The sequence below is a fragment of the Odocoileus virginianus genome, chromosome 29 (genome assembly GCF_023699985.2).
Source record: "Odocoileus virginianus isolate 20LAN1187 ecotype Illinois chromosome 29, Ovbor_1.2, whole genome shotgun sequence".
NCBI classification, from domain to species: domain Eukaryota; kingdom Metazoa; phylum Chordata; class Mammalia; order Artiodactyla; family Cervidae; genus Odocoileus; species Odocoileus virginianus.
In genome coordinates, this window is record NC_069702.1 from 13756950 (window position 1) to 13780123 (window position 23174).

The 23174-nt window shown below is 56.3% G+C and overlaps 1 protein-coding gene and 1 long non-coding RNA gene across 3 annotated transcripts in view; both read left to right on the forward strand.

Moving 5' to 3' along the window:
• The first annotated feature begins 2441 nt into the window (after positions 1–2441).
• The window catches only part of WFS1 (wolframin ER transmembrane glycoprotein), a 31375-nt gene continuing 10642 nt past the window's right edge, over positions 2442–23174 (forward strand). Inside the window, exons 1-5 of the mRNA XM_020911595.2 lie at positions 2442–2610; positions 10275–10507; positions 19628–19710; positions 20191–20335; positions 22254–22424. Of these exons, the coding sequence (XP_020767254.2) occupies positions 10276–10507; positions 19628–19710; positions 20191–20335; positions 22254–22424 (631 nt within the window). The 5' untranslated portion in view covers positions 2442–2610; position 10275. The remainder of the gene's footprint in view (positions 2611–10274; positions 10508–19627; positions 19711–20190; positions 20336–22253; positions 22425–23174) is intronic.
• Positions 10516–17108, forward strand: LOC139032024 (uncharacterized). 2 transcript variants are annotated; one of them, XR_011484566.1, is made up of 2 exons: positions 10516–16565; positions 16709–17108. It is a non-coding gene; the product is annotated as an uncharacterized lncRNA (long non-coding RNA). The 2 variants fall into 2 exon arrangements; XR_011484565.1 differs by having other exon boundaries at positions 10516–16028.

Here is a 23174-nt window from a genome sequence, read left to right on the forward strand (position 1 = left end):
AAAAGTCCTGTCAAGATGCTGGAGGAGGTGTCTCTGCTCCCAGGCTTGCAGGTGCAAGGAGGGCTGCTAGTTCCCGAGGTGGGGCTGCAGGAGCCATTCAGGTCAGCCTCCAGCCCCCTGAGCTGAAGGAGGGGATGGGCAGTAAGGACGAGGGCATGTGTGTGTGCGTGCTCAGTTGTATCCAACTCTTTACAACCCCATAGGGAGTAGCCCGCCAGACTCCTCTGTCCGTGGCACTTTCCCAGCAAGAATTCCAAAGTGGCTTGCCATTTCCTCCTTCAAAGATACCCATCTTTGGGTTAGAAATAAAAGAAACTCATCTGATTAGTTTTCAAAGAGCCTCTAAGCTCCCAACAGATAAATGAGAGAGTGAATGCTTCTCAAAATTAAGAAATATATAATGTCCAGCCTCTGAGTTACCATGGAAATGCAGATTGCAATTGCAAAGAGACCATTTTCCACTTACCATATTAGGCAAGAGTAAAAAATAAAGTGATTCCCCAAGCTAGTGTGTGCCCCTCAGAGATAAACTGGAAGCAACTTTGAGAAGCCTGTTTTAGAAAAATGTATCTATAGATGTGAAGAATCCTCTCAGAATCTAGTCATTCTGCTTCTAGGACTTTGCCCTAGTGCCTTGGCCCCCAGCCTTTTTGGCACTAGGGATCAGTTTCCTAGAAGACAATTTTTCCATGGATGGGTGGTTGGGGGGGATGGTTCAGGCAGTAACGCGAATGATGGGGAGCAATGATGAGTGGCAGATGAAGCTTTGCTTGGTTGTCCACCGCTCACCTCCTGTTGTGCAACCTGGTTCCTAACAGGCCATGGACCAGTATCGGTCCTGGGGGTTGGGGACCCCTGGTTGGGGACCCCTGCCCTAATGCACACACACATGCACCAACACGTGCAGTGTAATCACAGTGATTCCTGGAAACCCTCCCTGAAATATGCATAAACCATTACAAAATGTGAACAGTAATAGCCTGTGATTTTTTTTCTTCTTTCTATTTTGTGTAATCCTCCAAGTTTTCTGTAATTAGTATACTGTAAGGGGGAAAGAATTCTGTGTGACTCTGGACAAATAAACCATCTATGCCTGAGCTTCAATCTTCTCATTAGGAAAGATGAAACCAATGCCACCTGCCTCACAGGGTTATTGGGGGTGAAATGAAAAACATGTGAAAGCCCCCCAAGCTGAGCCGGGAGCAAAGCAAGTGTTGCTGGATGCCTGGTTCCTTCGTCCCTCTGTGAGCCTCACAGGGTCACACGAGAAGATGGCGATAGGCTGGAGGGGGGCACCTGGGAATAAAGTGAGGGAACTGATATGAATTGCGAGGCTTTAAAAATTCCCTGAGGTAGTGTGTTCAGCAGATAGACCTCATCTCTGGAACCATCTGGAATCTTTGCTCCCAACCTGTTGGTAACATGTTTCCTGTGGCCATTCTGAGCCGCAGTCTGCAATGATAACCCAGGACAGGCATCTCAGGTTGGCTGTGAGGAGCAGACATAGAGCAGACACAGCCCAAGAGGTACCCCTGTCGCCAACCCTGGCCTCTCTCAGCCCCAAGGCCTGGCTTAAGAATAGACCTTTGCCCTCATCTCCAAACCATCCCTCTCAGACCCCAGGGGTAGTGTTAATCGCTCAGTCGGGTCCATCTCTTTGTGATCCCACAGACTGTAGCTCACCAGGCTCCTTTGTCCATGAAATTCTCCTGGCAAGAATACTGAAGTGGGTTATCATTTCCTCCTTCAGGCTCAGGCCCCAGAGCAGGACCGAAAGAAGAGGGTTTCCAGACTGCCTCATCCTTGCACCACTCCCTGGGCTGGTAATAGATATTTTTAAACGAATCTCACAATTACTCTGTGAACGCAAGTTACACTGCATTTGATCTTGTGCTTTTAAAGCAGTCTTTGGTTAAATGAGTCACATTTAGTGGAATTTCCAATCCGTGCTCCTCCATTAGGGCAGCCCTCTTAGACCATCTTTGATGGGGCCGAAAATTAAGGTGTCTGGTGCATAGTAGGCACTCAACGTGTCGGTTAAGATTGCAAGAGCAATGATAATAAATCTGAAGTTGGGGAGCCTGGGGCCAGAGTAGTGGGTGAAAGGTCGTCTGAGCCTCGCCCCTGGGCGTGCAGCCGGGCACAGCAACCCAGACGCCCTGTCGGTGTAGCGTGGCGCGCCAGGGTTCGGGCTGGGCCGCACTGCCCGAGTTAGCTCGGAAACTTTCGCAGTGGGCGGGCCGGACCCGCCCTCCCGGCGACCTCGAGCTTAGCCGCGCCGTGGGCCCGTAAGCTGTAGCCCGCCGAGGCGCTCTTTGATTGGCGGAGGTGCGGAGTGATTGGCAGGCAGACCGGCCTCTCAGCGAGCCGAGTCGGCGCCGCGTCCTCCGGGCCGCGTCGGGAGTGGAGGACGGCCTGCGGCCCCGCCCCGGCCTCGCCCCCCCCCGCGCTGTTGGTCGCGCTCACCGGCTCCCACTGAAACCAGCACAACCCGCTTGGTCCCGACTGCTTTCCTTCGGCCCTGGTCCCTCCAGCTGCTGCCGATCAACTTTGTGGCGAGCTCGGAGCCCCAAGGGCGTCGCAGCGCCGCGTAGACCCACTCGCGGGCCGGTGAGTACTTCGGGGCGAGGGGCGGTCGCAGCCTGACCTGGAAAGGGAACCGAGAGCACCTGGACTGGCCGCGCGCCTTGGCCTCAGTTTCCCCATCTGAGCGGTGGACGGCTGGTACCAGTGTCCCCTGCAAGTTCCCCGGAAGTTGGAGGGCCAGGGTCCCGTGCTCTCCGCGACACTCAGGGCTTCCCCTGCCCGGGCCTGGATCGCGGCTTCCTCCCGGGGATGCGCGCCCCCTCAATCCCAAGCCTGGGCTCCCCGGGCATCGTCGGGGCACCGCGCGCTCAGAGCACCGTCATGCCCGCGAGCCTGGCTTCGAACCCCCGCCCCCACCCCACCAGCGGGAAAACCGGCCTCAGAGGAAGGCGGCTCCTGGAGCTGGGGACCTGGTGGGTGGAAGGAGGCGCCCCTTACCCCTGCGACCCTGCATGGTTCTCGAGTTGCCCGGTCATGATGGCCCTTCCCCCGCGGCCCTCGGCTTGCTCGGTGAGACCCTGGGCTGCCCTCAGTGCCCCTGGGGCCGCTGGAAGGCGTTTGTCACCGCCCCCCCGCCCCCATGAGGGCTGCTGATTGTGTGTGTGTTTGTATGTGTATTGGGGGTCCAGGTGATCCCAGCCCTCGGGGGAACATCAGTTTCTGCTTTGATGGAAACTTTCTGGGAAATCTGACCCACCTCTTTTAGGTGTGATGGATCTGGGACCTCTCACACCGGTGGTTGTAGTTGATGTTAAGAAATTGCAAGGAACTAACACTTATACAGTATTTGACTCTCCCAGTAGTCTTAGGGGTATGGGATTATTGGCCCATTTGACAAATGAGGAAACCAAGGCTCACTGGGGTTTGATGACCTGCCCAAGACCCCACCGCGGATCAGGCAGAGCCTGGTGGAAACCTGTGCCCCTCTGGGCAGGCTCTGAGAACAAGTGCCTGCCTCTCCTCACCTTGGACAGTGACCCCTGGCACTGGGCCCATTTGTAAAGGGCTTTCCCTTCTTCCGGGATCCATCACTCAGGGAGCAGTGCCCCGGGGACCCGTGCTGACTGCCTCCCTCGCTGCAGCCTCAGTGAGGAAGCCACTCCAAGAGAAGCCCAGAAGTCACTCTTCCCCGCTGCCCGTCTCCAAGGGGCTGTGATTCTCACAGGTGCCCCCTTGGCATCTGACGGGGATTCGGAGGCAGGGTCCTTTATATTCGCGCTCCTCCCAGCAGCTGGGCCTTGACTGGACACAGGAAAGGTTGCCCGGAGACCACATCTCATCTTCTTTCCCAGGATAGAAGGAATTTGGAGGGCTCCCCACTCAGGCCACCCCTGCCCCTCGCAGACCAAGGCTGGATAGGCCTTTGGGGGCTGGTCACAGAGGGGAACCTAGTTCAGTCCCCAGAATACCTGGACAGAGACCAAACCCTGGTCCATGATGCTGGTGATGAGAGTGGTCTGGTAGAGAGATTACTCCATGCTTCAGACGGCTCCGTCCTCTCCCCTCGGTCCCCTCCCCAGAAAGTGGCACCCCCACCATGGCCCTGCACCACCAGTCAGACCACATCCTGCTTCCACACCCTCTCATTCAGTTGGGGATGCTCTTGTCTCTCCTGGCCCAGGAGCTGTCCTCAGATGCCTGCCCCGGGCCAGGCCTCCTCATTTTCCCTGGAAGGCTGCCCGGCTCCCTCCTCGATCTCCCTGGCCTGTCCCCACACAGCCTGGATGGGTCTCAAGCTGCCGCTGCCCTGTAGCCCGGCCCTCAATTTTCCTTCTGCCTGGGACCTCAACCCCAGCACCAAGCCTGGTGCTTGTTTAGGGCCTGCCCCAGCTTCCTGGCTGTCCGCTCAGCCTCTTTTCTCCTCCCTGTGTCCTCTGCCCAGACTCAGTTCCATGCCACTTGCACCTTCCCCACCACGTTGCCAGCCCCTTTTCTCCTGGGCAGTCCCCCACTGAAATGCCCGCATTCCTCCATTCTTCCCCCTCCTTCCCCCTTGCCTGGCTTGTACTGCCTTGTCCTGAAGGCTTGGTCCGGGCCTCTCATGGAGAATCCCCGCCCTGCCCCTTTCCCATGACTGAGGGTTGCCCCCTTATGTGCCTGCTGCCCCCCGCCCCCACCAAGTGCGCCATCCTGGTGGTTGTTTGTTTAGGTGCCATCCTTCCCACCTGGGCTGAATTTGCGAAGGCTGGCCCTGCAGGACCTCAGTGGGGCAGGGAGGCCCAGCACAGGCCAGGCACAGAATCAGCCCACAGTTCATGCCTACTGACCCACCCTGGCCAGGCGGGAGCATCCCCAGCCTGCTTCCCCCTTAGTCCTGTGAACTTGGCACATTGGTAGAGCTGGAATGTTCCTTGGTTTGGCCCTTAAGACTCTGGGGCAAAAATAGGTACCTGGGAATCTCCAAGGGCTTTGTGTCCTTGTCTTGAGCAATCCTGTGCCAGGAGGCTGGGCTGTCCAGGCCAGAGCAGACATCCCAGACCCTGGGAACCCCTGGACCCTCTCCCTTTGGGCTCAGTCACAGATGGGTTTCAGAGTTAACATTTTATTGTAATTCCAGAAACTTTCACATTCGTTATAGAAAATTAGGGGAATATATTTAGAAAAAAGAATAAAATAAAACCACCTCAGTGGCTCAGTGGTATAAAGAATCTGCCTGCCAATGCAGGAGATGCAGGAGACGTGGGTTCAATCCCTGGGTTGGGAAGAGACCCTGGAGGAGGAAATGACAACCCACTCTAGTATTCTTGCCTGGGATATCCCATGGACAAAGGAGTGTGGCAAGCTGCAGTCCATGGGGTCACAAAGAGCCGGACACAGCTGAGTGACTGAGCATACACCTAGCCTCTTCACCCAGACATAGACAGTGTTGCCATCTGGGGGGGCAGGGAGGGGCATTTCCTTCCATCTTTTTCTGCAGATGCATTTTGTTTTCATCTAAATAGACTCAGGGCAGTATTTCATGCTGCTTTAAATCCTACTCAACAGAGTTATACAAACATGTCCTTACCTTTAAATATTCTCACACAAGTCATGGCTAATGGCTGTACAGTGTAGCAGCATCTGGAGGGGCTGTGAGTTTCTCACCTGCCCTCTCTGGACGGCACTGGAATGTATGATGGACACACCTGAGAGGTGTCCCGTAAGAGCAGAGACATGGAGGTCCACAGTTGGGTGTGGGTGTGAAACAGTGGGCATCCCAGGTTATTCCCCTGCAGCTAGCATCAGAGCACGTGAGCGTCTTTGAGTCTTCCCCTGAGGGCTTGTTTCAGAGGTGGGGTGGTCCCTTGGGGGTCGAGAGCAGAGTGGGCTCAGCCCTTATAAGCAAGGATTAGAGAGCTTGAGCTGAAATCCACATGCTGCCATTCTCCACCTGTCAGTAGTCATGTGGTCCCAGCAGCCCCCTTCCGGGGGTGGCAGACCCTCAACCAATCTCTGTGGTTGCTGGCGTTTTTGTGTTTTGCTGGGGTAAAATTATGCCTGGGTGCTCATGTGGAAAGAATGCCGGCCACTCTGGATCTGACACAATGACAGGTTCCAAGCCACCACTCTGACCGTGAGGTGGCGGTCGGGGTTGACCGCCCCCCCCACCTTCCCTTGTAGGCATTGGAGGAGCCTTGGAGGTGGGGTGGAGCATGATGCTGATGCTCTCGTTCTGTGGTTGGGATTCAGGATGCCAGGCCAGACTGGAGGGAGGGACCTGTTTCCTTCAGTCACACAGTGAGATGGGGCCGGCTCTTCTCCAGTGAGGGCTCCTTCCCCCAGGCCAGACTGCCTCAGATGTACCTTGCAAAGCATGGAGGCAGGTATTCAAGTGAATGAGATGCCGGAAAGGAGACTGTCAGAGAAGGAAGGACCAGATACCACTGTGGGTCCCTCCACACCGGGAGAGCGTCTGTGGTCTTCTCTGTGACCCATCCATGGCAATGGGTCATTTCATTTGTTTTAAGCGTCAAGGCCTTTGATCCACAAAGGGTTTGGCCAACTCTCAGGAAACCTGAAAATTAATCCTCCTCTGTTCGTCCATTCTCACTAACTAGAGATTTCACTTTAAAAGTTTCATTGTGTTTGTAATGTGACATGCAGGATACTTAGCCCAAGAGGCCAGCCAGAAGCTACCTGTTCTGAAATTTCTATTATAAGGTGTCTCAACTGAATGTGCCTTTGCTTTGCACTTGGGAGAAATGGCTTTTTTTTTTTTTAATGATGGATAGTTTGCAGACTGCTTTCTCTTTCTTCACACTCCTATGCCCCAGAGCACCCCTTCATTGGAGGTGTTATTCCCTCTTTACAGATGGGGAAACTGAGACCCTGTGAGGTTATGTGCTCAGTCACTCAGTTGTCCTCTCTTCAACCTCATGCACGGTAGCCCGCTAAGCCCCTCTTTTCTATCAGATTTTCCAGGCAAGAATACTGGAGTGGGTTTTCATTTCCTCCTCCAGGGGATCTTCCCAAAGCAGGGATTGAACCCGCATCTCTTGCGTCTCCTGCATTGGCAGGTGGGTTCTTTACCACTAAGCCACCAGGGAAGCCCTAAGTAGCTACTAATGAAAGGTAGAACTGACATTCACTCCCTGTGTTGGCTTTTGGTGGAAAAATTGTGTCCTGCTGGTGAGGGATGGTGCTGTCCCTCCTGACCCACCCTTCCTCGTAGATGGGGAGACAGACAGGTGTGAATCCTTCTTGTCCACCTGGCAGAGAGAGGGCTCTCCAGGAGACATGCCCTGGGTGCTGAGTGCTTACCTGAGAGCAGGTGATGGAGACAGTACTCAGGGCAGAGGCAGCTGGGAAACTCCCAGAAGAGGGCAAGTTGGGCCCTGACTTGAACAACGAGTAGAATTGGTCCTGGGGCAGTGGGCATTTCCAGGAATAGGGGGACTTGGAGAGCTAAGGCGTGGGGGTCACAGAACCACACATTTGGGAGTGAGTGATGGGGGAAGAGAAGGCATGGTAGGGGTCGGATAGCAGAGGCAGGTGGGCAGATTTTGAGAAGCCTTTTTCAGAAACGAGGTCTTTCTGAATGAGAGGCTCTGTGGTTTTGAATTCCAGCTCCAAGACTGAACTACAAGGCCTTGGGCAGGGATCTCACATTTCTGGAGCCGAAGTTGCTGTCTGTGAAAGGGGGTGAACGTGGAAGGACAGGTTATCTCTCCATCCACCGCAGCAGGGCAAACAGCAGGACTCTCCTCCTGGGCCAGCCCTCCCCTCCACCACCCCGCACCTCCAGGAGAAATCGGTGGAATTGCTGAGAAGGGCACATTCCAGACATGCCTGTTGCGTTGTTAGTAGTGATAGAGGATCCCTGGTGTAGGTCAGCCCTCTGAAGGCCAGCTGCCTTCTGCCACTCCAGGAAGGTGGCCCTTGATTCCAGAGCAGTGGGAGCCACAGGAGATGGTGAGGTCAGACGTGACTCCACGTAGTTTGTCTCAGACGGCCGGGGACCCGCACAGCTGGGTTCTGTCTGCCGAATCCATGGCTGACTTTCCCCGCCCCCCTGCAGCTGGCCGCCTGCCCACTGGGCCTGCCTGCCCGTCTACCCAGATGATGGATTTCACAAAAGTTGCCTCTTTGTTTGGTTCCCGGAAGCCTGACGTTCGGGAACAGCACTGAGCCCCGCATTGGTTTCCAAGCAGAGATCCGTGTGGCTTGATGCGCTTTTGGTTCGCAGCCAGGGGGATGTTTTAAAATAAGTGCTCCGTCCCTCCGAGGGAGGCGTGCCCAGATTGAAATCTCCAGCGTCCTTTGGTGGATGAAGGTCCAATCTCTGGGACACAGCCCTAGCTGGGAATGGTGCAGATGTGGATGTGTAGCCCTGGGGAAGTGGTGTGGCCCCTGGGGCCTCCTCTGACTCTTCCAGTGATGGCGGTCTCTAGGCATGCGTTAGATACCCACTCCTGTAGGCTTGGGGGAGCCGAACTGGGCACTTTGGATACCTGGGAAGCTGGCCCTTCTGGTCTCTGATTTCATGTAGTCCTCACAGTACCCCCATTTACAATCGAGGAAACTGAGGGGCAGAGAGGAACGTGGCCCGCTCATGACCCTAGAGCTGGCAGGCACAGTGGCCGTGATGGGTTAGCCTGGGAGCCGGATTCCTCACCCCCGGCCTTTCCCCACTCTGCTCTCATTTCTTCATCTCAGCGAAGAGGGTGGACGTGGCCTTGAGGCTGGGGTGGGGGCCGTGGGATCCTTGAGGATCCCTGGCACAGTGCACGCAGTCCTATCTGCTTCAGTGTCTGTGCCCACGGAAGCCCACCGCCGGTCCCCAGGGCCCCGGTCTGGGGTCCTGGGGCTGGGGAAGGCCTGGAGCTCTCAGCCCCATAGTCTGGGGCTCGTGGTCACCCCCAGTTGTGTCATTGGTGATTTTCGCCTTGTTGCTAAATAGCGGTATTGACTAATCAAGCCCTTTGCCCCCGTTGGTCATCGGATCTCTATGCTTGCCAGTCTGTTCCCGTCATCGGTTCCGACACACCAGCCCCCCGGTTTCCATCACCCACATCTAGCATGGGCTCATATCTGGTGCTCTCAGGCTCGCTGAGTCGTGTCTTGAGGTTCAGGCCTGGCATGGAGGGCTTTGGAGTTGCCCAGGCCTGACCACATTCTGCTCCAGGGGCTGTGTTCCCCCTGCACCTGTCTTCCACCCCCTCTTCCTCTCCCCCTTTCCCTCCCTCCCTCTGCTTCTCATGTTTATGTTTTTTAAAATATTTTATTATTCATTTATTTGGCTGTACCAGGTCTTCACTGAGGCATGAAGGATAATTTTGTTGCAGCGTGTGGGATCTAATTCCCTGACCAGGGATCAAACCTGGGCCCCCTGCATTGGGAGCTCAGAGTTTTAACCACTGGACCACCAGGGAAGCCCCTCTCAAGTTTATTTTAAACTTCCACTTTGTGCCAGTGTATTCTTTTCCTAGGGCTCTAATAAGAAATTGAGAGAAACTTGGTGGCTTTAAAGAACAGAAATTTTTTGTTTCGCAGCTCTGGAGGCAGCAGTCTGCAATCAGAATTTCGGCGGGGTTGGTTGTCCGGGGGGGCTCTGCGGGAGAGTCCTTCCTTGTCTTTCCTGACTTAGGGTGTTGGTGTCTCTGGGCCTGCAGCCACATCTCCGATCTCTGCCTCCTCCTCCATGTGGCATCCTCCTCTCTGTGTGTTACCCTCTTATAAGTACCCCGGTCCTTGGATTAGGGCCCACCCTAAGCCAGGATGCTCTCTTGTCAAGATCCTTGATTATAATCTGCAAAGACCCTCATCTTCCAAATAAGGTCCCCTGCACAGATTTTGGGTGGACAGACTGGGAGACCAGCTTCATTCCAGCGCAGCCAGATGCTGTGCCCAGGGCTCCATGTGGACCATCTCACTGAATCCCCCTGACCTTCCACATCCCCATTTCTCAGATGAGCACACCCGAGGCCCAGGACTCAAGGCCTGGAGACTGAGGGCCCAGCTCATGACTGCTGTGGGACCTGCCGAGCCAGCAGGCCTTGAGCGAGTTTCCTCCCTCAGTTTCCTCATCTGTGAAATGGAAGTGTCTTTGGGGGAGCTGTCGTGAGGTTGAGTGAGATCACATGGAATGCTGGGCAGCGCCCACCCTGTTTTCCCTTTGCCGTCTCGTCTCTCCACCAAAAGCTAGAGGCTAGGGCAGCCTGGGCTTGACTGGCTTTGTGTGTTTGTCCCCCTGGTTTTTCTCGCCTCAGGATGGCTTCCAGCGCCCCTCCTCCGAGCCCCTCCGTCCCCCAGCCTCTGCCGCCACCGCAGCCCCAGGCCCGCTCACGGCTCAATGCCACCACCTCGGTGGAGCAGGAGATCAGCAGGGTGCCCCCCACTCCTGGACCCCAAGTTGGACCTGGATCAGATGGGAGAGACCCAGCCGCCCCAGCTATACCCCAGGCCTCGCGGGCCAGGAGCCGAGAGAGGATGGATGGAACAGGTAAGGGACGGGGCCTGGAATGCCGGACTGTCCTCCCCTGGGGGGGTGGTGTTCTGTAGGCAGCGTGGACACCCGGGTCCTGGCACGTGGTCCAGATACCCCTGCAAGGTTCCTTCCACAGGTGGGAGTCCCCTGAAGTCAGGGGCCCAACCACTCCACCCAGGCCTGTTGACTCCCACTGCCCAGCAGGATTTGCTCCCAAGTTCACAGACTTGGGCTGCAGCAGATGTCTTCCTTTATTTATCATCGAATGCACCAGCTCCCACCTGCTCAGGGACGTGGCAGGTGGTCTGCACCAGGCTCTGTGTGGTGGGAGGTGGCCAGAGGCAGGCTCCTCTCTGGTACCCCCCAGCACTCAGGGCGGCCCACATCATCATCATCCCTTGTCCACCATGGCCACTTCTCAGGTGGCCATTCGGTCAGGTCGCTCTGCCTGGTCTGGGGACCTCATGTGGCCACTCCCCTTGGAGGCCAGCTGACACCCTGGAATTCACCTGGGCCCCTGGCCCAGGTCCCCGCTGCCCTCTGGACCACTGTCCTCCATGCCCAGGCCCGGCGCCCTGCAGGTTTCCAGTCTGTCCTGGGAAGCACTTCTCAGGGGCCGAGATGAGACAGTGTGAGGCCCCAGGTGGGCTGGGACCGCTGGTTGTCGTGCCGGCCGCCTCACTGACATTGGGGGAGGGTTGCCAGGGTTTGGTCAGTCTACCTGCTGCTCACTGAGCACAGCCTTCTGCCAGCCTGAGCGGCCATCGGTGGCACAGGTGAGCCCTGCTTCTGAGGGGTCCACAGTCTCGTGGAAGCATGGGGCCTGGGGAGCACAGAGGTGGCCCTGGTGCTGGCTGGGGAGGGAGCTGGGCGCCTGCCTTGGGAAGAGATGGTGCCTGAGCAAGTTGGAGCCTGCGGGGGGAGAGAGCACAGCTCGGGCAAGGGCCAGAGGGAAGAACTGGCCTCGCCTGGGGTGGGCTTGGCCTGGAGAGAGCCCTGGACCTCCCAGGTCACGGGGTGGAAGGAAGGAAGGAGGGATCGGAGTGGTGATGCTCATGTGTCAGGCTTGCAATTGAGCTATAGCAGGAGTGAGCCGGGTCAGGACCAGGCAGCAGGCCATCACAGGAGCTGTCCTGAAAATTTCTTTTGCGCTTCGGGGGCTGTTGTAGGTAAAAAGCCTCAAGCCTTGCTGTCAGTTTCATAAAAGCAAGGATCCCTGGGTCTCCAGCTGTGATGTTTGGGGAAAATATAGCTGGCATCGACATTACTTTTTCTAATAACCCACGCAGTGCTTCTCAGTATGTCTGTCTTATACTCACAGTGACCAACCCTGTGAAATAGGGGCCTTGGCTTCCACTGTAGGTACAGTGATCAAAACAGAGCCCGCTGGGGACACGAGCTCCAGGGGTGGTGAAAGCCCCGCGGCTCCTCTTCGTGGCTCACCGCCTGTTAGACTTTCTGACCTCTGCCCACAGTAAGAAATACATGTACCGTAGTCATAACCTGGCGCCCACGCCCACGTGCCTGCATGCACACAACACACACACGCACACGCAGTGGGAATGGAAATTTCCAAAACAATACTTGCCTTTACTGTGTGCCTGGCTGTCTGGTAAGCCTCCATGCGCTTGCTTTTATGTGCAAACAAATGCTGCTTTGGGCAGTTCAGTTGGTTCTGTGACCTGGCTTGACGTCTTCAGTTTGAAAACTGCTCTCTGGTTGGGCGCCAATGTTGGTTTCCTGCCCACCCCGGCTGGGACGCCGGAGCTCGCGTCTCTCCATAGGAGCTGTTTATGTATGGAGCATCCGGGCCCACGAGGTGGTGCAGGAAGGGCAGAGACAGCCGGGGTGGGACGCTTGGCTGGGCTAGCGACCTTGAGCTGTGTGCCCTCCAGGGAGTCGGGAGGCCTCGCTGAGACAGTTTCTGTAAAGTCAGAGCAGCCATGTGGAGCCTCCCTGCATGCCGGGACCTCGTGCTCATCAGCCCGGCGCGTGGGACGCGGTGCTGAGTCAAGGCCTCTGGTCCCTTAGGTGCCTGGGTGGTGGTGCGGGGGAGCGGGTCCGTGCCTCGAGCTGCAGAACGTGATGTGCTGCGTGGGTGTCATCAAGCCTCCTCCCCCTCCACCCCTTCCTCTTCAGGCCCCTCCTGGGGTGTCGCCATGCACGTTGAGGCATCTGTCCAGTTTTAGGGCCCCACCCAGTCCCTCGTGGGTGACCAGCCTTAACCTCGGCTTCGGGCCCTGTGTGTGTGCACGCAGGGGCTTCGTGTGAGTGTCAGGCTCTTCCCCCCTGGGAGGCTTGTGCTGCAGACTGTGCGTGTGTGCACATGTGCGTGTGCTTTCTCGTGTCTTGCACCTCCGCAAGGGAAGATGGCATGACTTTTGTGGTCACAGGGTCCTCCCCTCCCCCAGGAGATCTGTGTGAATTAAGGGGGTCCCAGCCCCACCCCCCCTTCTTCTGCTCACTCAGCCTTGTTTGGTTTTTCCCCTTGAGAAGCTGGCTGCCTGAGGTGACCACCCCCAGCTCAGCACCACCACTGCTCCGTGCAGAGGTCCCAGACCCGTGGTGGTGACACCTGCCAGGTGCTCTGTGGACCGGAGGCTTTACGTGACCTCTTACGGCAGCCCAAGAGGGAGGCTCTGTCCTTGTTCCCATTTAGAGACCAGGAAACTGGGCCCCTGACTTCCCGGAGTGGCCAGCACTGGGTGATGATGGGTGCGGGGTGACCCCAATCTCCTGTCCCATGAGGCCCCCTGCCCCCAGCGGAGCTGCAGGGACCTCCGGACTCTGGAGGGTGAGCCAAGCCTGAGCTCCCCGTGCAACTGTGCGGGACCAGTGCCCACCTTACCCTAGAAACACCCACTGGGCCCTTCTGAGCTCCGCGTCTCCTTCAGAGATCTCTGCTCTGTCTCCAAGGCCTTCGGGCACACCCGGGCCTGATCCGGAATCTCGGTCCAGCCGCAAACACCACCCCGCAGCTGCAGGGCTTGGAGACCTGGGCTGGAAACATGCTTGGTTTCAATCTGGGTGAAGCGAAACAGCCTCAGAGGACAGACCGAGTCAAGACTGCCGGTTTCAGATAAGGAGAGTCAGGAAACAGATGTGGTCTCCACTGGCTTCTATCCCCGAGGGGAGGGGCAGAGAGTACTGAGCGAGTCCTGGGCAGGTTGGCAGCCTTGGCTCCCGACCCCACACGTCTGGGCTGTGCTGTAGAGGTGACGGCCTCTCCTGTGCCGTCACCATCGTGGAATTGAATACAGCAGACCCCGCCCTGCCAGCCCTGCACAGCCCAGAGATCATCTACCCAGGGAGGGATTGGGGTTAGTTTTGATCAACTCCCCTGTCCACCTAGCAAAGTTCTGCTGAGCATCAGTCAAGTAAGTAACAGCAAGAGGAAGATGACATAGCACTTTCCAGGCTAGGCATCACCTGTGGTGCTTGTCTATGTTAACTCACTTCTCCAGCCACGTCCAGTTCAGTTCCATTCAGTCGCTCAGTCGTGTCCGACTCTTTGTGACCCCACGGACTGCAGCACGCTAGGCCTGTCCATCACCAACTCCCGGAGTCTACTCAAACTCATGTCCATTGAGTCGGTGATGCCATCCAACCACCTCATCCTCTGTCGTCCCCTTCTCCCACCCTCTATCTTTCCCAGCATTAGGGTCTTTTCCAGTGAGTCAGTTCTTTGCATCAGGTGGCCAAAGTATTGGAGTTTCAGATTAATCATCAGTCCTTCTGATGAATATTTGGGACTGATTCCCTTTAGGATTGACTGGTTTGACCTCATTGCAGTCCAAGGGGCTCTCAGGAGTCTTCTCCAACAGCACAGTTCAAAAGCACCAATTCTTTGGTGCTCAGCTTTCTTTATAGTCCAACTCTTACATCCATACATGACCACTGGAAAAACCAGAGCTTTGACTAGACGGACCTTTGTTGGCAAAGTAATGTCTCTGCTTTTTAATATGCTGTCTAGGTTGGTCATAGCTTTTCTTCCAAGGAGCAAGCATCAGGGGCTAAGTAGAGGGCCCCAGGCTGCCAGCCGGTGAGGGGTCAAGTTGAGATGGAACACAGTCTGCGAGTCTGTGCTCAGCCTCCGTGGTGGCCTCCGGTGGCGGCGGTGACCACAGATGGAGCTCTGGAGTGCCCGGGGCCCTGGACCTGCCTCCTGCATCGCGGCTCAGAGCAGCGCCCTGGGTACCAGCACAGCAGAGATGGCCGGGGTTGGAGTGCAGGCTGGTCTTCAGACTCGGGGGTGAAGGCTCAAGGGGAGAGAGAGACAGAGGAACCAAGTAACTCTGTCCTCGGTGGGGAGCGCCCGGCAGGGACCACAGTGCCCTCTCTACTGATGTCAGTGGGTTGCAGGGTTCACAGGCTCTCAAGAGTGCCAAGTCCACAAAGCCGCAACGTTCTGAGTGCGGGGCTGGCACTTGTTTAGGCGGCTACAGGGCTGCAGACAGGAATCGGGGCTGGAACCCCTGGTGGGGGTTCCGTTTGCCAGGAAGCATTCACCCCGGTGCTAACTGAGGGCCTGCCCAGCGGGTGCAGGAGACGGTGGGCAGGGCCTGCAGGAGGGAGACCCCAGGTCAGCGAAGGGAGCCCCAAATGGTGCAAGACACAGGGCATGAAGAGCTCCAAGGTTGATGGCTCTGGGCAGCAGTTGGACGTGGGGTCACGAGGTCAGAGTGTCTCAAGTAGGGCCTCGAGGGTCAGGGTAAGGAGAATGGGTGTTCTGGGGAGTGTTAAAGCCTTTAAATGAGAGGAACAGCGTGATTTCTGTTATATGGAGATGACTGTGGACAACCATGGGAGCTGAGGCCAGTGTGGCAAGGCAGGGCAGTGGGTGGACTGGGCTTCAGGGGAGCTAGACTGATTCCAGGCCTCTGGCTGGAGCCATCAGGTGGGCCTGGGGGGTGGGCAGGCAGTTTCGCAGTGGGGTTCAGAGCTGGATGGCGGGAATGGGCCCCGAGGAAGGCCGGGAGGTGATGGGGTGAGGGGGTGGATGCAATGCGCTGCCTCCCTGCCGCCCTGGGGGCAAGTCACAGCCATAAACACTCAGTTTCTCCTTGTCCGGTGGCGGTGCTGGCTTGATGATCTCGGGAGCTCTGTACCTGGGTTATTTATCCTGACTCTGATGGAAGCCCTGGTCTGGCTGGTTGCCGTAGCATCCCTGTGACCCCCTCACTCTAAGGTGACCTGTCGTGAGGACAGTTGGCTGGGGCAATGAGGCTGTCTCAGGTCTGGTGGCTTCCTGAGACCTCAGGAAACTGGTCAGTATGCCCTTCATCCCTTACCTTTCCCCTCCTCTTTGCATTCCGAGTCATAGGCGTCACCTCTTCTGAAAAGCCTCTCCCATCAGGATTGGTGACTCCCGGCACCTCCATGGATTCCCCTGAGCCTGCACTGTTGGACTGTGGCTGTCCTTGCTGGGCCCCTGGGTGGGTAGGGAGAGCGGGGGTTCCTATGTCTTTCAGCTCCGTGCCCTTGGCTCCCGGCATCCAGACTGGTCCAGAGCTGGTGCTCAGTAAATGTCTGCTGGGTGAGTGATGAGGGGTGAGGTCCATGACCCCCGCTTGGGCCCACTGGGACCCCCCCCTGGCTGGGACCTCCACCTTAGAGCTCAGCCAGGCCTCTGGGAGAGATGGGGTCGCAAGGCTTGTCCTTCCTGTGTGTTCATGAGAACCAGAGTCAGCATCTCGAAGGCTGATGGGGCACCCCCGGGTTCAGGGTGACCCAGCTGCCCACAGTGATGAGAGGGACACACAGGATGCCCTTGGATTCTTGTCACCTTTCCCTCAGCTCAGCCCACGCGGCAGGCATCAGGAGAGGACTGGGGACTCGGGAGGCCAAGGCCTTGCCCTGGGGCCAGCGAGTAAGGATGCAGAAGGGCAGCAGCCCCGAGAGACGGGAGCGTAACAGTTGCTCACTGCGTGTTTCAGATTGTGCTCTTCTCAGAGCCTTTGGCACGCATTCAGCAATTTAAACAATGCGCTCCAGCCAATCTAGATTGCAGCGGCCGGGTGAAACTGGAAGCCAGCTTCTCTCTCTTTCTCCCAGCCGGCTCCGGGAGAACTTGGTGGGCATCAAGGGGCTGACAGAGCCCTCGGGACTGCTGGGAAGGGGGTGCCTGAGGCTCCCCAGCCTACGGGCCCAGGGTGGGTCCTGAAGAGTGGGAACGTTTGACTTGCTCAGTACTCATCCTTGTCCATTTCTACTTAGAACCTGCTCAGATCAGGAAGGTGAGCCTGGCAGTTCAATTCCCAGGCCACACGTATTCCAGGCGCCGTGCGAGGATTTGGGGAGACAGCTGGAGACCCTTCCCTTGTTGGTCCCCCATCCATTCATCCCTCTGTCTGTCCAGCACTTGCTGATCTGTGTCCTGCCCCAGGGGATGGAGATGGGCCAGACCTGCTGGTCACAGATCGTCTCCATTAAAGGAATGTGAGGCCGTGAGAGACGCAGGAACGCGGAGATGGACTGAACCGGGGGAGGGGACAATTTCCGGGGCTCTCCTTTCATTTCATGGCAAAATGTCAGGCTATGAATAACTTCCGTGGAAAATTAATCATGGACAGAATAATCTTTTTAGCCAATAAATCTATGCTTGAATCTTCCATGACCTTGGACTTGCGATTTCAGTGGGTCAGGAAAAGAGCTGTGAACTCGCAGGAGGTAACTGGTGTTGAACTGGGACACGTGGCCTCAGTGATCCAGCGAGGCCCTGGGTCAGCAGAGGGAGGTAGGGCATGGAGTGGGGAAGGGGATGCACCCTGAGAACACCCAACTCTTGACCAGCACCTAATCCCAAGTGTCCCATTCTTCACTAACAGTCCTACCGGCTGGATATTGACGATGGGATTGGAAATGAGTCTCGCACGGTCACACAACACTTTGATGCTGTCAACTGAAAAAAAAAAAAAGCACAACCTAAAAGTTGAGAATTATGTTTTATTTGGTGGACAAAATTGAAGACTTAACCCTGGAACACAGCCTCTCAGATCTCAGATTGCGCTGAAATACTGCTCCCAAGAGACAAGGGAGGAGCCAGGATACACAGGAGTTTTTGCAACAAAGATCAGGTGGTCAGAACATCAATAGAGTACTGTTAATTAAAGAAAACCAGATATCTTGAGTTAGGGAATTTAGTGCTTTTCTGTGTACGGGGAAGATGCAAGAGTCTGGGCTCACGGAAATCATTCCTTTGATCTGCCCCTCAGCCCTCTGAGGTCAGTATCCTGTGCTTTCTCATCCTGTGTCTCCCCAGAGCGCATGGCAGGAGGGACTGTCACATCCTTTGTTTCCTGATAGATGCTCCATCACTCAGTCGTATCTGACTCTTTGTGGCCCCATGGACTATAGTCCACTGGGCTCCTCTGTCCATGGAATTTTACAGGCAAGAGCACTGGAGTGGGTTGCCATTCCCTTCTCCAGTTTACCGATAGGGTAGCAATGTTCTTTCACTCCTAAGGCTCAGAGTGCTAAAGGCAGATTCACACTCAGGTCAGATTTCTCTAACCCCGCACACCCTCCTTCCCTGCCCTCCTCTTTGTTCTCTTAGTCTGAGCCCTTGGCCGGAAAGTGCATTCCAGGGCTGGCAGAGAGTGTGACAGCAGCCAGAAGGGAGATCTGACCTTGATGACTAAGAAGCACCGCGGTCCGGGGCCACTGGGCTGGGGTGGGTGTCCTGGGCCCAGGGCCTTGGTGAGGAAGCTCAGCAGGGGGAGCTCTACAAGGGGCGGGTATCATCATGTTTGCACACCGTCCACCAAGAAGGGCGCGGTGCAGGGGCCTGACCTGTGAGTCTCAGGAAGAATCTTCCCCTTTGAGCCACCCCCAGCCACCCTCTCCCGCTCCCGCGTGCTCCAAACTGGATGTGACTGCTCTGCCTTTGAACTTCAGAGCTGTGTCACCGTAGGCCCCTGCCCTGCTGCCTCCCAACTGGGCCTGGTGGGCGTGTAGACTCAGTCACCCTGCACAGAGGGGCTAACTCTGAGCCTGTGGACGGAGCTGGTCCTGAGAGAGGTCTGGAGGAACGGGTCGGGATGGCTAGACATCCAGCACTGTTCCTAGGGACGGCTCTTATTTCCCTGCATTCTGCCTTCTGTTTCCAGAAATATCTAGAGATCGAGAGACTGTTAGCCCCAGATAAGCACCTGCTAAGATGGGAGGTGATCATTGGTGGAGGCAAGGTGTGGTGTCGGGCATAGGCCCCCTGTATTGGTTACTTAAACCAGAAAAAGGTACCGGTGAAAAGTGATTTAAAAAAAAAAAACACTTTTTGTTATGCTATGCACTGCAGGAGAGGTTGTAGTGAAATCAGTTACATGAAGCTTTTGTAACTTAAGATAACATTTTACGAAGTAAATATTGCACAAGATATGTGATATTTGGACCCTTGGATCAAGTAGTTCACCTGAAAAACCCATACCAGGAGAATGCCCCCCAAATAAAAATACACGCACAGATTGGTTTGTGGCATCATTTTATAAAATTAGGGAGTCTAGGAATAATCTAAAGGTCCGATGGAGAGGAGAGGCCCAGAGGCCCTGAGCGTCCCCTCAGTGGGATTTCTGAGCCACTGAAGTCATACATTTCATTGCAGAGCCACATGCAAAGTTGGTTGTGATTCAATATTGCAAATATGTATGTGTATATTTCAAAATGTATGTACTGTGAGTATGACCTCCCAAAGTCAATCGTGTGTAGATGACTGTCTTGGAAAACATAGATTTGTTTATTGGGATGCTTGGCATTGGGGTGCAGGTTCTTTAAATCATTAAATAAGGAACCTCAGGAGCTTTCATTCCATCTCTTGCATCTTTCTAGAGCCCTGTTCAAGCCTCAGATCAGCCGCTCTGGCTGCAGTGAGCCCTGGGGGTGACGGTGGTTATTGGTCTGGCCCCGCGCGTTCCTTGTGCCTGGAACAGGGGTTCCTTCCTGGAACCCCTCAGCAGCTTTGTGGTCCTTGCTCCCTGACTGTGCAGCAACGGAGGGAGCATTCTGGCGGCTCCTCTCCACACCTGCTCTCATGCTCCTGACTTGGGGCTGAAGCCCGTTCCTGCCAGCCCCTCTTGTCCTCCGGCAAACGACAAGGACCAGCATGGTGACCGTCCATCTGCTTGCTTCCCTGTGTTAAAGGACCTGCGAAGGGAGATGTGGACACCCCCTTTGAGGAAGTCCTGGAGAAGGCAAAGGCTGGGGACCCCAAGGCACAGACGGAGGTAAGGACCAGTGTCTGTGGGGAGGCTCGGGCTGCAGTGCCCTCAGCCTGGGGGGCCCGGGACAGGTTGGTGCTGACCGTGCTAGTGGGCGTGGGTGCAGCCTGCCTGCACCTGCCACGCGCGGGCCCCCATTTGTGGTGTTGCCATGTTTGTGATGTGTTGATTTTCTCCCCACCACCCTCCAGGGAGCATGTATGTGTTCACCTCTGTCCAACTCACTCCTGAACTTGGGCATCACCTCCTCTGATGCCAGCCCTGCCTCCCGCCTGTCCGCATGCCCCCACCCCGTCTCTCATCTCATCAGTGGGGGTTGGAGTCCCCACACCCCGCTCTGGCTGGGAGCAGCGGGCGGACAGACTGAGGGAGCCCGAGGTTGCCTGGCTCTGGGCGGGGGCAAGGCAGGACGTGGACTGGGGCCTGGGTGCGGCACGGGGGCCGGAGGCCGCTGCAGAGTGTGGTGTGACCAGATCCTGCTTGCAGGTGGGGAAGCACTACCTGCAGCTGGCCGGCGACGGGGACGAAGAGCTCAACAACTGCACCGCCGTGGACTGGCTGACCCTCGCCGCCAAGCAGGGCCGGCGCGAGGCCGTCAAGCTTCTCCGCCGATGCCTGGCGGACAGAAGAGGTAGGTGACGAGGCTTGGAGGGACCCATGAGGGATGCTGTACTATTCTGCTAAATTAACAACCGAAATAGCAACAGGGAAACCAGGTGCTGGCGACGCTGTTAGAAAGTGAGTGTGGTTTCTGTTGCACTCGTGGCTTTGCCGTGTAGATGATGGAGTATAACATGGGATATGTAGGAACAAAGCCATTTTCATCCTCTTTAACTTGTGGTGGGGTCTACAAGGAGATATACCATCTGGGTCCTCATCCAAATTGAGGAGTAGACCGTGGAGCCAAGTTGGAGGGCATGACAGGACTGAGGTTGGAGTGGCCCTTTCTGAACTGACTTTCCATCTAGTCTGAGCGGAGCAGCTGGGAACTGGGGGCCAGTGAAGGGGCCGCCCAGGCTAGCACTCGCTGCCAGGATGGGCGTGGGGGTTGGGGGGCAGTGATGTGTAGCCTGGCCACTTGTGGACACTTACTGTGTTATCCTGCCCAAGGGAAGTGGTTCATTCCTGGTTTCAGGGAAAAGTACTTCCAGAAGGTTCAAACCTCAGAAGAAAGGTAAAAGTGTGTGTGTCATAAAGGAGGCCTTTTTTTTATCCCGCTCAGATTGCAGAAGTGTTTACGGTTGTTATAGAAAACTTGAACTATATAGAAAACATAAAGATAGAAATTATCTTTAAAAATTATCTTGAAATCCAGAGAGAAGTGCTCCGTAGTTTACTGTTTTTCCTTCTGGTTTTGTATTGGAATTTTTTTTTTAAACATTAAGGTTATCATCCAGATATATATAAAACAAAATTTCTATTCATTATTTTTATGTACATATATATTTATTATGTATGTATATATATGAGATATATATAGAAATAATATTTATTAACATTATTTATTATTGTATAGAATATCCTTTCTCTGGACATTAGGCTGATGTCTTTAATGACTTAGAATGGTCATGTTCTGCTGGCCAGAATTTCTTACCAAGCCAGCCTCCCTTGCTCCAGGGTAGGTGGGATGGTCTTGCACTGGCCAATTGAGTCAGTGTGGCCCCCAGAGTTCACTGTTGGAGCCAGGTGTCTTCCCAGAGGCCCTGAGGGGGCCAGGGCAGATCTGAGGACTGGCCGGCGTGTGAGGGAGGGGGCCTGTTGTGGCCCACACCCTCCACCTTCTCACACTGAATGCCTCCTGATCATACAAGAAACGTGGGCTCCGGTGAAAGGTTAGGGAGATGCTCCAAAGAAGAAAAAAAATATCAGTCCTCCGCCCCCAGTCTCACTGTCCCCTGGGGTGGGGTGGGGGCCAGGCTGATGTCCCTGGCAGTCCTCGTGCAAGGGGAAAGGCAGCCGCTAAACAGCCCATGAAACCTGCTCCCCGTCTTTCCGTGGGCAAGCCTTGCCTCTTGGGAAAGGGCCGTCTATGAGGAGACACTGCTCCCGGCTGCCCTGGCCGTCTTGCAGCCTGGCCGCTCACTGCAGTGAGACTGACTGGGGTTTGAGAGCAGCTCCATCTCTCTGACTCTGTGGCCTTGGCACCAAGTCCAGGCCACCGCCCCTGGATGCCTCAGTTTCTCCATCTATGAGATGGGAAGAGCAGCACCCCACCAGAGGGGTCCTTGTGAAGGGTCCTCCAGCTGGGAGGCTGGAGTGAGCCAGGAAGGTGGGGAGGCCTTGCCCAGCGCCAGCCCTCTGTGTCCACTCGGTGAGCATCTACTGAAAGGCTGGGCCAAGCCTCCCACCCTTGGGGACTCAGGCCAGACACCCTTCTGGCCGGACATTCGTTTCCACTGTGGTGACGAAGATGCCTGCAAAGTTACTCACGGGAATCGCTTCTCAAGCCCCTTCAGGCGGGGCTGGCCGGGACTGGCTGGGGCTAGGGCATCCCTGCCAGCTTCTGGGCGGGCGGGCGGCCCCAGGCCTCTGACGCCTCCCTCTCTCAGGCATCACCTCTGAGAACGAGCAGGAGGTGAGGCAGCTCTCCTCTGAGACTGACCTGGAGCGGGCCGTGCGCAAGGCGGCCCTCGTCATGTACTGGAAGCTCAACCCCAAGAAGAAGAAGCAGGTGGCCGTGGCGGAGCTGCTGGAGAACGTGGGGCAGGTCAACGAGCACGGTACGCGGTCTGCCCGTGGGGCCTCCTGGGCTTCGGTGCCGTGATCCTGGGGCTCCAGGGAGCTTCTCGTGGGGCCCTTGCAGGTGTCCTGAAAGGCTCTGGGGCGTCCTTCCTGGGTGTCCTGTTCCTGGAGCCCCCCTCCAGCTCTGGTTCTGTGACTCACTCCATCCCTAGGGTTCTCACCTGCTGCCCACGGGCAGAGCTGCAGGGCTTGGCGTTTCCAGGGTGTCCTCCTCCTCCCAAAGGGGGCAGGGAGTGGGGGAGTGAGAGGTGCGGGCAGCGACCTGGATCCCCGAATCCCCGAGAGCCTCTCCAGGGCTGGCCCCATCGCCAGCCTCGTTGGTGCCCCCACCTCCTAACCCGGATTTCCGAGCAGGGCACGGGCAGCCGGAAGGACAGATGGCCAGGAGAATGGGCATCCCTGACTGGATGTGGTCTCTCCATTTCCGGGGTCGGGGCTGACTTTTGTCTCTTCATAACCTTGAGAAGCACCTGCCCAGGGCTCCACCCAGCTGGCTCCTGCCCCGAGGGGGAGATGCTGGCTGGTGGGGCTGGGGCTGGGGCCACCTGCCGACACATCAGAGAAGATGGGTGGGCGGGCACCTCTGCCCCTTCTCCAGGCAGGACTCTTGTCTGATCTCTGATCCTCTGGGGACTGACAGAGGCAGCCGTGAGGCCTGGGACTCCAGTGGCAGGACCCCCAAGAGGCATGCCGCCCCTCATGGAGCCCCAGTGACCCTGCAGGGCCAC